The sequence below is a fragment of the Littorina saxatilis genome, linkage group LG2 (assembly GCF_037325665.1).
Source record: "Littorina saxatilis isolate snail1 linkage group LG2, US_GU_Lsax_2.0, whole genome shotgun sequence".
Taxonomy (NCBI): Eukaryota; Metazoa; Mollusca; class Gastropoda; order Littorinimorpha; family Littorinidae; genus Littorina; species Littorina saxatilis.
This window is the reverse complement of record NC_090246.1, coordinates 88727378-88742696: the sequence shown is the minus strand read 5'-3', so window position 1 is coordinate 88742696 and position 15319 is coordinate 88727378. Positions and strand designations below refer to the sequence as shown.

Genomic DNA, 15319 nt, shown 5'->3' with positions numbered 1-15319 from the left:
TGAACATTTATTGAAGATAGCAGGAGAATATTTCTCAAGCGTCTTTTGCAGTTGAGGCAAGAACAGAAGTCGGACTGTGATGTTGTTGTTGTATACATGGTTTAATTGAACTTTCTTCAACAGTTTCTGGTGGCTGTTTTGTTTGCAACGGATGAAAGAAGACATAAAGTGAGAGTGCTTTATGTGCTGCTGGTAAGACCTCAGCGTTTAACTGTGATTTGAGTGTGAAGCATGATAATGATTGAAAAGAACAAGTTGTAACCATCGCATGATTGCTCTCTGTGACACAGGCGAAAGAAGAAGTGTATCCGGTATCTGCGAGAGGACGGAGACAGCACGGACGGGGAGGAGGAATATGACGACCACTCGTCACGCTTTGGCTCCCAGCGCTCCACCTGTGACACAGACTCCACCCACGACATGGAGCTGGACAGTCCTCGCCCCGACCACTCGGCACGCCTCCCCTTTGGTCAGCAGCACTCCCCCCTCTCCCCCCTCTGTCTGGAGGAGGAGGAGGTGGACGTGGGGATGGACACTGGCGCTAAACTGGACCTCAGCTTCCCCACCTCGTCTGCGCCGTCAGCCCACCACCCCCTCCTCTCCTCCTCTCACTCCCACCCCCACCCCCTCTCGCGCCTCCTGCCTCACGCCTCCTTGTCCTCGCCCCACCGTCTGCCCATGGACAAAGCGCTGACGTCGACGCCCATCAAAATAGAACATCCCTTAGCCCTGACCATGTCCTCGCCCAGTTTGGCAGCCACATAGCTGTAGGCGTCTGCTTTGGACTGGTGGGCTGTCGTCTCTGCATGGGTGTGGCCCTGTAGGGCTGTGGGCGTGGCTTTGTGGGGCGTGGCCTCCAAGTGGGCGAGGCTTAGTGTGGGCATGGCCTCCAAGTGGGCGTGGCTTAGCACAGACCACGCCCCTGCTAACATGGGTGACATCTCTGCAGGAGAGTGTTAAGGTTGAGCCCAGTCTGCACCAGAGACAGGATGGGATGGGAGGTGGGGGTTGGGGGACTGGAGGAGAAGAGACAGGATGTGTCCAGCATAATACGCAGACCCTTTGTGTGTGTGGTTGACTTGTGTGTCTGTGTGTTGATCTCCCACGACTTGAGAACTCTGAACGAGACTGAAAATCAAGGAGGGCGAGCTTCAAAGAAACAGGGACAAAAAAGACTTTACATTGAACTGAAACTGTGAAGCGAGAGAACTTCAGCTAAACAGGAATGTCTGCCATGCGTAACTTGAGTGTGACTGTGAGTGACTGACAGGTGAGAGCGTGTGATGTTTGGAAAGAAGGACTTTGGTGAGCAGAATGTTCAAAATGTACAGCAAAGCATGATTTGTGCTGTGCTCTCTTCTCTCTTGGTTGGACCACGGAGCCAAGATTTCTTGTGCAGTGGTCTGCCGAAAATCCTGTATCGCTGAAAGTCTGCTACACAGCCGTCGAATGTATTCAGTGTATCTACGGACGTGCCCCCAGACGACGTCGGTTTTGTCTGTATGCGGCCAGTGAGTCAGCCCCTCGTGGACACGTTACAGCAATTAATGAATTATCAGTGCAGTCATCAAAACCTTGGGCATCTCATCTGTTATTGATTACTATGAAAAACAGTAGAAATAAAATTACAAGCATTGTCAGTAACAGTTGTGTTTCATCATCCTTTTCCATTTTGTTTCCGATATTTTGTGGACAGTGAATTATGTATGATAATTCTACAACATCGTTCTGGAGAGAGGACGTTTTTCTGCCTGCCGGACTCGTTGTAAATATAACTCATCGGATCAGATTCATCATGTACTTTTAAACCTCGCATCTCTCTTTCTGCCCATTGGCCATATGTGGTGAAAGTCTCGCATTAATTTCTCACAACTTTGCTGTTCTGTCAGTGCGGGCTCCTGATTTGAAATGTAGAATGTACCTTGGTATAGAGAGCATTGTATTGTATTGTCTTATGTGTCGTTAAAGTTATGGACGTAACTTGATGCTAATGTCGGGACGTTTGAGTTTTTAAAAGCAGCATTGTTTGGGTTTTAATGAGAGTTCTGTGTGTGCTGTCACTGAAACTGTGGGAGTAGGGATACAAAGTGAATACTGAGAAATGTGTGTGTGTGTTTGAGAGAGAGAGAGAGAGAGAGAGAGAGAGAGAGAGAGAGAGAGAGAGAGAGAGAGAGAGAGAGAGAGAGTATAAATGTGTTTTGGTGTGTGTGTGTGTGTAGTTGATTATATTTGTGACTGTGTTCAGGGATGGGTCTGCCAAACTTGCTGTCATTGTGGTTAGCATTGTGCCTAGATCAAACTTCATCATAGGGTGTACAGTATAAACTTTTCATCCTTCGATCTCCTTTGCTCAGATGAGGCTTACTCTACAAAGTAGATGATAAAGCCAGTCTGGTCAACTGTCTTGCACATCCTACGTAGGGACTTGTGTTTAGTATTTTTCAAAGCGTGCGTAGATTAAATTAATTGACAAAACCAGCTGATCAAATGCGTTAACCTCATTGGATATTTTGCCGAGTGCTAACTACGGTTATTAATTTTGTGACTGTATGTATAGATTTTTAATTTTCATGGAAAGGTGAAGCACCTTTTGAATCATTTTTGTCATTTTAGATATGATGGTTGATGGTAGAAAAGTTAACAAAGAGGAAGCGTTTCATAGGTGTGCGAATAACACAATGGCAGCTATTTTTAACACGCAGTGATGACACGGAAATCAGAAGTTCAAGAAATACACCAGAAAAAGGAAATTACTTCTAGGTGGATGAAGTATTCTTGCTTTCAATCGCTTTCATGCAATGTCTCGAAACACTTGATCATTCTTACCCTTGTAAGTGTAACGAGCACCCTCGTCAAAACTCATGCATTGAAAATATCTGTGATTCAATTAAATAAAGTGGAGGTATTTTTCAGAAGACCATTTTACGCAATACAACAAGCTGGTGGAAATATGTGCAAGAATTAAAACATAGATGTGAATTTTTTCTGCAAAGTTGACAAGAGTTTGCAACTACAAACGTTGAAATGGCCTGGTGCTCTAATCAGCATTATCATCATGTATGTGGAAGGATGTATGAATACATTTGTTAATTAGCAGAGCAAAACAGCACTTTCATGGAAACACAAGAAGTATTTTCACCAACATGGAAGAAATTTGTGAAGAAAATGTTACAGGGATCATTTGTCCCAAATCTCTTATTTTTAGTGGATTACTCATTAGTTTTTATAGGCTGTGCAACGGCATGTGTATGGGAATGGATTTGAATATTTGCCAGCACTGATTATGATTTTAGGTATTTGCAAGAGATTTTACCGAATGAATTTTTGTATTTTGTCCAGTGGATGATTATTACTACACTCAGCTCTCGGACTTTCAATGAAAGAGCTTGTAATCCCCAAAATCAAAAATGGAGGACGTTCAGTGATTTTATTATAGACTTTAAAAGAGTAAGAGTAATAATTAACTGGTGTGAAGGATTCTTCCTAATGAGAGGTAGTGAATACTGTCTGGTCTACACCGCAGTTCATGTGAACGTTTGTATTGCCTTTAGTCTAAACTTCCTTACTGCTGAGAAGACGAGAAAATAAAATATGTTAAGTTATTGACCTGCATGAGCATTAGATTTCTGGCACTGGACATTATTACAGGGTGACCCAAAAAAAACGTCATTAATTGAACAAAAATAAAGCAATCTTCATAAAATTTATTTACACACACAAGTAGCCTCTGCATGATTTGCACAGAAAATTTTAGCGTTCTAGCTTGTCTTTCAGGAAAGTTATGCTCATTCTACAGAACATGCTCCAAATGGCCTCCCCCGGATTTAAATCCCCCAGATTTCTATCTTTGGGGGTTCCCGAAAGACAACGTCTACAGGAACAACCCACAGACAATCACAGAACTCAAGAGAGCCATCACAACAACCATTCGCGGAATCTCGCAACAGGAGTGTGTGCGGGTGATTGATAACTTTGCGCGGCGAGTTCAAGTTTGCCTGCAGCGGCGCGGAGGCCATTTGGAGCATGTTCTGTAGAATGAGCATAACTTTCCTGAAAGACAAGCTAGAACGCTAAAATTTTCTGTGCAAATCATGCAGAGGCTACTTGTGTGTGTAAATAAATGTTTATGAAGATAGCTTTATTTTTGTTCAATTTATGACGTTTTGTTTGGGTACTCTTTTTTTTGGGTCACCCTGTAGTTGAATCGATTGCTTCTTTGACCAGGCACTTTTTAATTAATTTTTTTGTTTTTTTGTTTTACCTCTTCTGGTAACTGCTCGATAAAGATGAATTTTTAAAAGATATTCTTCTGTAAACAAGCAAACACGCAGACAAGCCTTTTTGTGTTAAAACCCATCTACAAGCTTTGTTGTTTGTTACCGTACAGCAGATTACAAGAGTACTGGGTGCAGGAGAGATAAGAATTGAACCATTCCTCTCTTGATATGCACACTTTGTAACGTACCTGTCAGCGGTACAGTGTACAACAGTAGTCGGTACAGGTGTGGGTGTAGGTGCCAGTGTTTTGTGCAAGCAGTTTTTGTGTGATGCAAACTGTGTTTTAGAGCCTGCCCATGGGTCTTGAGGTTTTGTGTTTGAAATCACTGAGACGCGTCTTCGAAAAATGAATGTAAATGTAAAATGACAATCTTTGAAGCTGTTACATACTTTTGTTTTCTTTTTTGTTTTGTTTTGTCTTCTAATGATTAAGATTTGTGATGCATGTGTATGTAATGTGTACATGTTTTGGAGCCTCTTCAACACAGCCTGTGTTTACAAGTCAAACTCTTGATTATTTGTGAGTGTGTGTGAGCATCCTAGTGAACTCTTCTCTGCATGAGTCTGCTGCTCCTTCTTTGTTTCTCTTTGGTTCTCGTGACATGCTGTAACTTACACCGGAGTGTAGGAAGCAAGATCAGTTTTCTGACTACTAGCTGGAATGGTATTTGATGCTACTTTCTGCTTCTTCTGCAGTGGGGGACAAATAAAAATGTACCTCCCTAGAACAGTGGAGCTTACCTTTTAAGACTTTCAAACATCTGGGGAAATCCGGTCTTTAAAAAGAGGGAAAAGTGGTATGTTTTACTGCATGATTTTAGCACAAAGGTTAATTTATTATTACAGAGGTTATGAACAGAACATCTGAAGAAGCAAGGTCTTGAAAAAGGTGGGGGGGGGGGGGGGGGGGGGGCTGGGTGGTAGGGGGCCTTAAAGGAGGGGGTTGCACTGTGATTGTGCTTGTCATAAGTTAATTTATAAAAGAGAAGAAGATCGATACACTATTTTGGGAATGGTAAGACTGGTCGTACGAAAACAAATTAAGAAAAAAATTAAAACCAACACAAACAACTTTTAACTTGAACAAGTTGAAGACAGCATCTTACAAGAATTTCTTGAAAACCAAGAGGATACTTAACATGCTTTTAATTTTATGAAAACATTGTTAAGCTCCATTATTATTTTGTTTACATAAATTATGACTTTTATGAGTTGTGGGCAATTATATTGTCCTGAAGAAAGTTTCTTGTCATAACATTTACAAAATGAATGTTTTTAGTGAAACATTATTTGTCTTTTATGTTAAATTATGTAAAATTGTCACCACTCATGGATTTGGGTTGATTGAGAAGTAGAGGAAGCGTTTTAATTTAATAAGATGCGAATGAGATCATGTTAGTGAAGTAACTCGTAGAGGTGCCTTGGTCTTACTGGTATGTTTTACTGCATGATTTTAGCACAAAGAGCAAGTGATTAAAATGTTCTGTCAAAAATTTGAGTCATAGTCTTGCGATTTTTAAGTTTTAATATTTTGGTTGACAGAATTCTTGATTATTCAGTTCCAGACTTTAATGTCCAAAATCAGACCTTAAAGCTGTGGTCTATTTATGACTTTCCGGGACTACGAGGTTGAAAAATTGGGACAAAATCATGTACAGATTTCTGTATAGCAAACACTACCCGAAACCCCACCTATACGGCGTGTATGACCTTGAGAGCTTCAGTCAACGCTTGAATTTTGCAGTGGTAACATCTGGTTTGCTCTCGCAGAGCTGAGCATTATTGTCAAGAAGGATCAAGCAGAAAAAAATAAACGACTTGGCAGGGATTCGAACTCGAGGCCTCAGGGCCTCGAAATGTCGGGCCCGATGTCTTAACCGCTAGGCCACTTCACCAGTATTGTCAAAGATAAAAAATTGATAATTTTATATCATTCTACGCTTGAATTACCATTCATGCGTTGCAAAAACGTAAAAATTGACATTTTAATTTGCCTTTATTTGCAAACATGTTTTACGGAATCGCAGTACATGATTACACCGTCATGCTACACAACATTCGCGCCTTGCAAATAGCTGCGATATCTCTATTTACAACATGTAAGAAAATGACAAGAACAGTAATTGAATCTCTCCAAAGCTCTGTGCAGTTGAAACCAGACATCTAAGAAATGGTTATACATGTATTCACTTCTGAACAATGGGCGGATAGAGATATAAATCATGCTGCTTCAAGAATAACATAACATGAATTCATATCAATGTTTTTCCTGCTTTTTCTCAATTGGAGCAGTAGCCTAGTGGTTAGGACATGAGACACGAAGTCTCGAGGTCGGGAGTTCGAATCTTCGCCGGGGCGTTTATTTTTTCCCCTTGATCTCTCTTGAAGATAAAATATGATCAGTCTTGAGAGAGCAAACCGGATGTTATCCCTGCAAAATTCAAGCGTTGACTGAAGCTCTCAAGGTCATACACGCCGTATAGGTGGGGTTTCGGGTAGCGTTTGCTGTACAGAATTCTGTACATGATTGTGTCCCTATTTTTCAACCTCGTAGCCCCGGAAAGTCATAAATAGACCACAGCTTTAAGTTTAAATTAGGTGGCCGGTGGTGATCCAGCGTTTGACATTTCTCCTTCAGTTTCTTTTTCTTTGTTGATGTGCCTTTGTTGTATCATTTGCGAATGTATCAGTCCCATTATGTCTGCTCAGTGCTTCTGCTTTTAGTTTGTTAATGATGCTGCAACCATCAGTTCCTGACTCAAGTTGGAAGTATATTGTGCCAGTTGAACATGTAAAAGACTGTTAATGTTGCAACTTGGTCTGCAGGGGATTTGTAGGTTTCAAAGCTTTGCTTTCTGTTGTTTCCAGAGGATTTGAACAGCTGTCAAGTCAGTCAAAGTCTCAGAAAGAGTACAAACAAGCCATAGGATTAGATCTGTAAGAATCAATCCAAGGCTACACCAATACTAAAATCTCGGCCCCTTTAAACTGCAGGACATGCGTCCAAAAATGTAGTGTTTACCTCGATCTGTTCTCTATTCCTGGAGTCATGAACAGTTGGTTGTAGCATCACTTAAAGTTGATCTGTGTCGTGTGTTGACTACTGATAAGCGGGTATTTCGTTGGCTTGTAAACACTGGCTTTTTCTGATTTCATGTTTTGATATCGATCTTATGTTCTTGAAAAATCATGTATTTAAAAAATAAACAAAATATGTCAATAATACTAAAAACGTTGGTTTGTTTAGCATTGTTTATTGTGTGTGTGTGACAGAGGGTGAGAGAGAAAATTATTAATAGACGATTTTCAGAAATAACTTTGTCAGGTTTGCATTGGTTCTGCATGGGTTCTGAGCGAGTACCCAACCATCTGCGCAGATCAGGTGTTTCAGACATACCCTATCGCTAGTGACTGGCCTATATCACCTAGGAAATATTGTCACCTGGCGAAACTTTCCCATGCGACATTACTGGCCAGTCACTAGTGAGGGCGTGTTTCAAACACCTGCACAGAAAGCACATGGCAATTCGTCACACATGGCAATTCGTCACACATGGCAATTCGTCACACATGGCAATTCGTCAATTCTCACATGAGAAAGACATCAAAGCAAATGGAACCCACACACAAGATAAAATTTCGAATCATTTATTACATTATATGCTTCCCCACCGCTGTTTCTCTATTAAGCAACAGGCTACGCCCATTAAATAATTTCTAAGTTACTTCATGCTCTTCACAATAGTACATCATTTATTTTCCATTGTTAACAATGCTATATAACAAATTTCTTGCAACAACTGATTGTGTACATGTACTTTACTCGACAAACGGAATTCTAATAGTGTGCTTTGAACCAAAATTCAGAGATCAGTTTTGCAAAGCTTGTATCCAATCAGTATTTAACGAAAAGCTGTGATCAAATGCAAACAAAAGCCATTGACCCAGTGTGAAACATGCCTGTCTGATAAACAGAACAATTTTAAACCAGCAACTACAAGAAAACATCTCCGATGACAAGTTTTCCCACGCCATTTTAAAGCCTGGGGACATGGAATTAACATTTAGCAGGTCACACAAATTTAACAAAGACAACTTTGCATCACACAAACTAACAAGGGTACGTGTGTTTCTTGTACTGGATCAAAACAGCCAAATATAACATGATACAGATTTGAGACCTTGCTGTATGCAGTGGTAAACAACTTTCCTGGGGTTTTAATTTGTTTTGATCAATCAACAAACAAATCTGAACTGCTACCGTCAGCAGTTATAAATATAATAATAACAAATGGGACTTTGCAGACACGAAGGCTTTACAGACATTCAGAATTAGGAATGAACTGGCTAGATCAGCCTTTTCTTCTGTAAAATTTACTCATCACAAATCCACCAATACGTAAGCTCTTTTAACTTCAAATACCAGGAAGACATCAAGAAATGGATGAAAAAAAATGGAGAAATTAAAAGGCGGCAGGGAGGGGGCGATAAAGCGGTGAGGGCAAAGTGGACACAGTATGCAAGACAGACGAGACAGGACAAGACAAGGTGCAGAAGAAATATATACCAGCTTCAAGCATGCAGGCCTTCTATGATACAGTGGTACCTGTGATAAAAGGACATCCTCGGGACTGGCCAAGTGTCCCTACATTGCAGGTGGCCTGTTGTGACAGGTATACTTTGGTCAAGATAACGGACAAAGGGACTGCATGTGGTGACCTTTCTTGGGAGGTGTCCTCTTGTCAGAGGGACCTCTCATCACAAGTACCAGTGCAGAGAGAGACTTTTATCCCCCAAACTCCAAGGCTCCACTTCTATTAACAATGATCTAGAAAGGAAAGGCAGCTAGCTACTTGTCTAACAGGAACAGTAACAAGAAAGTTAAGCAGCTACTTTTCAGTAACTCAGTGTTGTCTCGAAGGATTAAGTTTATAGTCAGAATATATATATTGTAACCTAGCCAATACTATCCAGTGAAATCATTGTCATGTCGTACCACTGAAATCAACAACCAGTATCAATTGAGATCTGACCTTCAACAAGTAAAGGAAATAAAACAGAATATAAATAAAATTAAAAAAACAATGAAAAAAAGCATAAGATACGAAACAAAGAGTAGATTTATACCAAAGAAATTAAATAACTATAAAATGAACAAATTGCCTCACATCACAAATAATCTCATATCAATAACATATTCAATAAAATATAACAACACCATCTAACATAAAAGGGAGAGCAGATGTGACCAGCTCATTATTTTGAAAAGAATAATCCTTGATGCTCATTAAACAGGTGATTGTTTCAACATACAATCCTTCTCATGGAAAGGATCATTTCAACCATCACAGATCTCTACAGCCTTTCACACCCAATGAGAACTTCCTTCCACTTGCAAATATACCAACAATCAAAAGTCTGGCTGTGTTCTTTGCAGTGAGGGAGAGTTTTTTTCTGAATTAATTTTACGTGTTGACAATGACGTCGGTTACAATATCAGTTCAACAAAAAAAGATCAATGTCCACAGAGTAGTAGCCGGGTCATTGAATGTTGGTATGTGTCCAAGTGGACGTATGATCTTATCTCCCAGGACAGATGTGTGGTGGCTGACGTGACGTGTTACAGGCCAAGGATAGTTCCTCAAACATAAGCACAACAGTTCATACATGCAGGAAACAATTTGGTGTCAATATAACAGATTAATCTTGAGCTCATTTGATCAAATCCATACAGTTGCATTTAGCAGCTAGGTGCAGTATCACATATACCTTGGGAGTGATTGAAGAGATGTGATAGAGATGACATAATTATTCTCACAACCGCAAATCACGCCATACAATGCTAAGAATGGGACGACTTAACGCTTTCTTTATTTGGTGTTTAACGTCGTTTTCAACCACGAAGGTTATATCGCGACGGGGAAAGTGGGGAGATGGGATAGAGCCACTTGTCAATAGTTTCTTGTTCACAAAAGCACTAATCAAAAATTTGCTCCAGGGGCTTGCAACGTAGTACAATATATTACCATACTGGGAGAATGCAAGTTTCCAGTACAAAGGACTTAACATTTCTTACATACTGCTTGACTAAAATCTTTACAAAAATGGACTTTATTCTATACAAGAAACACTTAACAAGGGTAAAAGGAGAAACAGAATCCGTTAGTCGCCTCTTAAGACATGCTGGGGAGCATCGGGTAAATTCTTCCCCCTAACACGCGGGGGGTGACTTAACGCTTTACAATGACATTCATGATCTATTTTACGTAGCCATGTAAAGAAAACCTCAACAATCTACATGTATGATATGATATACATGTAGTCAATTTAATCACAAAGTGCTCCCCACGTTGTATGGTATTACATGTACCAATGCTAACTTCACTCACTTCATCACTTAGTTTGGCCATTCTTTGGATTCAAAGACAAGTTGCTGGCATTTCTCCCTTCAACAAACATTTTTAAACTCCGAATGTGGCATCCCTGAAAATGTCATACCACCAGCCCAAACTGACCTAATCCACAAATATGGACACTGCCTACAAATCATTCATCCATCCTGCTACAGTCAATCCCCCTTTTAAGACTCCCTCCTTTTTAAGACCTTGTTTTCTCAGACTTTCTGTACATAACCTCTGTAAAATTACCCCCATTTTAAGACTCCCTCCTTTTTAAGACCTTGTTTTCTCAGACTTTCTGTACATAACCTCTGTAAAATTACCCCCATTTTAAGACTCCCTCCTTTTTAAGACCTTGTTTTCTCAGACTTTCTGTACATAACCTCTGTAAAATTACCCCCATTTTAAGACTCCCTCCTTTTTAAGACCTTGTTTTCTCAGACTTTCTGTACATAACCTCTGTAAAATTACCCCCATTTTAAGACTCCCTCCTTTTTAAGACCTTGTTTTCTCAGACTTTCTGTACATAACCTCTGTAAAATTACCCCCATTTTAAGACTCCCTCATCTTTAAGACCCGATTTTCTCAGATTTTTGGAGGTCTTAAAAGGGGGTGTTTCACTGTACCCAGGAACTAAGTGTGGAACTCAGCTCCTGTTCCACTTCTTTCCATTGTCAGCCTTTCACTTCAAGTTGTGATTGGTTGATTGTTAAGGCAGACACACAAGAGAAAGGGAAGAGAAGAGCAGATAAGCCATGGTCCACAGGAGGGAGAGGAAAACACTGGATTCGTAAACTGTTTCCAGCGTTTTCTGCAGGCTGCAGCCATTGTGAAGTCTGCTTCTAATTGCCTTGCGGTATAACGTAGTACCATCTGTTCACTGGAAAAGAAAAGGATACAAAATTTTTTAATGATCTTAGTACGATTCTGTCAGTGTCAGTATTCAAAATCAAACACCAGTTCTATGTTCAACAGATTATAGGACTACCTGACAATAAATGTAAAATTAATTAGATGAAAAAGAATAACATTGACACGTCATTGTCCTTATCAAGCACCTTATCCAGGAATAGCATGCTAGAAACACGCACACACCAACAAAAACAAGCGACAAAATTTGCAACAATCCTATTTCACAGAAATGTTTCACTCTCCTGATACAAATAGCTGTCTGGCGGCAAAAAAAGAAACATGCTAGCGTGAGGAAAAACAAGGTCCAAACAAGAACGTGGAAAATAAGGCATTTTGTGGTTATGTGAACATGAGTTAAATCATTTGAATAATAATCGAAAATTTCAACAATAAATTTTCATTTAATTTAATTAATATACTTACCCAACTCACATAAATAGCATTAACTTCCGTTTCATGCTTAGACATTGAAGTACAGACCCTGGTAACAGGGGGAGGTAACTCCCAAAACAAAACAAAACCTTGAAGTCAAGGCCCTGGTAGTTACCTCCCCTCAACGGGCAGCCCGCACATGCGCGGTACATACCGCAGGTATAGTCATTCCCAATGAAACACCACCTTCAACCATTAATAACGATCGCGGGGTAGGTTGGGAGGGAATTTACTATGTGAGTTGGTTAAGTATATTAATTAAATGAAAATTTATTGTTGAAATTTTCGATTAAATCACATATTCTTACTCCAACTCACATAAATAGCAGATTGCTACAGAAGGTGCCGGGAAACTCACTTATTTCTGGTAAGAATCCGGCCTGCTTCAACCATGACTGGTAAGCAACTACTACCATCCCGGCGGGTACTAGAGAACCCGCAGAAAGTAGTTTAAGAAAGACGTATTAAAAACGTCCAAAACACCGCACTGAGGCCGTTCGAGATTTTGCCTGGTCGCAGAACCGCCAAATAAGCGGCCCAAGCTCTGGCCCCATGAGTTCTAGGAGAACGCAGAGGAAGGATTGAACGCTGCCCCCCCCCCCCCCCCATTTGACTGCCACACTCATAAGCTTGTTCAATGAGTGTGGAAGCCCATCTAATCAGCACTGTTATGCAATAATTTGCTTCTATCCGTTTAAAACGAAAGAACCTAAGATTCTGGTCTGGCACTCCAAAAGGAGCCATGCAAGACGAGTATGTTCAAAATACTCAATATCTTGTGCGAGACCCGAAAAAGCATGTAAATCGCTGACCCTTCACGGGGAAGTGAGTACCAACAAAAAAAGAGTATGAGAGCCTTCTTTATAAAAAAAAGGAAGGCTTGCATCTCTCAATAATTCTATGGCTCTTAACCAACAGAACTCTAAAAAGAGGAAGAAATCCCAGGCTGGGACTGATGTTCTAATGACAAATGAATTGAGGACAGGGCCCTTTCCACGCCGGGCGTAGAAAGGGGAATGTCTTGTCTAGTTCTGACGACGTTTCTCAAAACTGATGAAACATCGTCTGCCATCAACAAACAAAAGTTCGTAGAACATCCTAGCATCCTCCTGAACTGGAGAATGCTAAAGCCGATGCCCAAATTCTAGAATCGTGCACTATTGCAGGTGCTGGAGGAAGGGCTAACTGCCCCCCCCCCTTTTTTGGTTGTAACCACTCATGGATTGCTAATGATGGTAAAAAACCACCAGATAAGGTCAACTTAGATAAATAACCCTTTTCACATAAAGTCTGTTGAGACCTGAGTGAAAAACCTTAAGATTCGTGAGTTACGTCTTCCGGATAACTGGAAAGAGCGCCAACCTCACTGACCTGTCTTGATCGTGGCTGACGAAAAGATTGAACAAACTCTTGCAATAGACCAGGAAGACGGTCCTATCTCAAAAGAGAGCTGTGAAAGTTCAGAAGACAACAAGACATGTCTTCCGAGGTGAACGAGTAATGAAAAAACGAACCTGTGCATCTCCCACTTGAATTGAACAAAAAGAGTTCCAAATGACCAAAAGTGTAACACCCTCCGAGGAGTGAAGCACTAAAAGATTATGGCTTGAGTAAGCCAAAATGCAAATGGCGGCACAAGCTATGAACAAGAAGAATCTGTTACAGATAAGTCACTAGACTTAAGCTTAAACAACAGTACGAACTGCTCGGCCGAGAAAGGACAAAACTTGTCTGAGTGAGCAACTGCTCTTGTCCGCCATTGTGAAAACAAAACGAACTCCGTGAAAACGGAGAGAGACATTTTCACCAGTGAACAGTTACAATAAACAAAAGTTGTAAACAAGAAAGATCTCACCAACAGCTTAGCAAGATGTACCTAGGGTCAATGGCCTTCCTCACAGGAGGCCAAGGCTGAAAAGCCTAGAAGAAGTACAAACACGTCTGAACACAAGCGTGTTGAAATAGGGAATGACTATACAGGCGGTATGTACCGCACATGTGCGGGCTGCCGGTAAGGGGAGGTGACTACCAGGGCCTTGACTTCAAGGTTTTGTTTTGGGAGTTACCTCCCCCTGTTACCAGGGTCTGTACTTCAATGTCTAAGCATCAAACGAAAGTTAATGCGATTTATGTGAGTTGGAGTAAGAATATGTGATTTAATGGCTCTTGTGACTTCTGCAAATACAGAGAAGATTGTCGTGACTCTTACCTTCTTGATCTATGGGAGCAGGGAGGCCAGGCTCCTTGGTCTGTAAAAGACAAGAATACAATATGAGTACACCAGTCCGGACACACAACTTCATTGACCAGCGAATAAGAAAAATTGGCTCTGCATACAAAAAAATTATAATTATTTTGCCCTTTTATTCATATTCATCACCAAAACGGTTTTCCTGATAAAAAATGTTTATAGTTTTTGTCATAAAATGTACGCGTATTTTTTAATAAATAATTTTTTGTTTTTTGTAAAACGCTGTTTTGGTGGTACACTAAATAATTACACATTAACATGCTTCCATTTGAAACTTCGAGGTCTTCATCGGGGATTGACGCCCGACAAAAGCTAATTGAAGCCCGACGGAGCGAAGCGACGGAGGGCTTCAATTAGACTTTGGGAGGACGTCAATCCACGATGAAGACCGAGAAGTTTCAAATGAAAGCATGTTCAGGCATGAAAACAACCGGAGGTGAAAAAAGAGGAAAATAAAGTGGGGGCCTGGGGGCCGCAGTAGGCCCCCAGTGGGGTCGAGGGGCAACGCCCCTTGTGGTGGCCAGGGGGCAAAGCCCCCTGAAGCTGAAGGGGTTTCAGCATTTCCGAGCCTTAAAATGGGCATATTTATATATACACAAGCTTTATAAGGCCCCCTGAAACTGAAGGGGCTGTAGGCATTTCAAAATCTGAAATTGGCATTAAATAACCATACATACAAACAAGCTTGCATGGGGCCCTTGAAAATATAGGGGCTCTAGCTTTTCAAAATATTGAAATGGGTATTAAATTGTTAGCTTGTATGAGGACCCCTTTGAAAACTTTAACACTAAATTGGAATCTAAAAAGATTATAAAGAATATCAGTATTATTGACACACAATTCTCACAGAAATTTAAGCAAGACAAAGACATGCTCAAACATAGCATTTTGTTGTTCATGTCTGTCATAACTTACACACGATTGTTAGTACTTTTAACACACAAACAGTGATGACAACACATATAATCATGCAATTTACCTAGCACAATGCAGCTCCCTTGTAGCTTAATATATCCTCACTTTCATATCCTCAGTCCAATTGATCCAG

The 15319-nt window shown here is 40.6% G+C and overlaps 2 protein-coding genes across 7 annotated transcripts in view; one reads left to right on the top strand and one right to left on the bottom strand.

The window, feature by feature from the left end:
• Positions 1 to 3603, top strand: part of LOC138960073 (protein pangolin, isoforms A/H/I/S-like) — a 97500-nt gene extending 93897 nt beyond the window's left edge. For 3 of the 6 annotated variants that reach the window (XM_070331799.1, XM_070331798.1, XM_070331800.1), the window contains one exon: positions 291 to 3603. In XM_070331799.1, coding sequence (XP_070187900.1) covers positions 291 to 765 — 475 coding nt within the window. In that variant the 3' untranslated portion in view covers positions 766 to 3603. The remainder of the gene's footprint in view (positions 1 to 290) is intronic. The other 3 variants (XM_070331803.1, XM_070331801.1, XM_070331804.1) reach the window with 3 other exon arrangements.
• A 4307-nt stretch (positions 3604 to 7910) lies between these two features.
• Positions 7911 to 15319, bottom strand: part of LOC138960072 (uncharacterized) — a 33285-nt gene continuing 25876 nt past the window's right edge. The window contains exons 10-11 of the mRNA XM_070331795.1: positions 14230 to 14269; positions 7911 to 11556 (exon numbers count right to left, since the gene is read on the bottom strand). Coding sequence (XP_070187896.1) covers positions 11519 to 11556; positions 14230 to 14269 — 78 coding nt within the window. The 3' untranslated portion in view covers positions 7911 to 11518. The remainder of the gene's footprint in view (positions 11557 to 14229; positions 14270 to 15319) is intronic.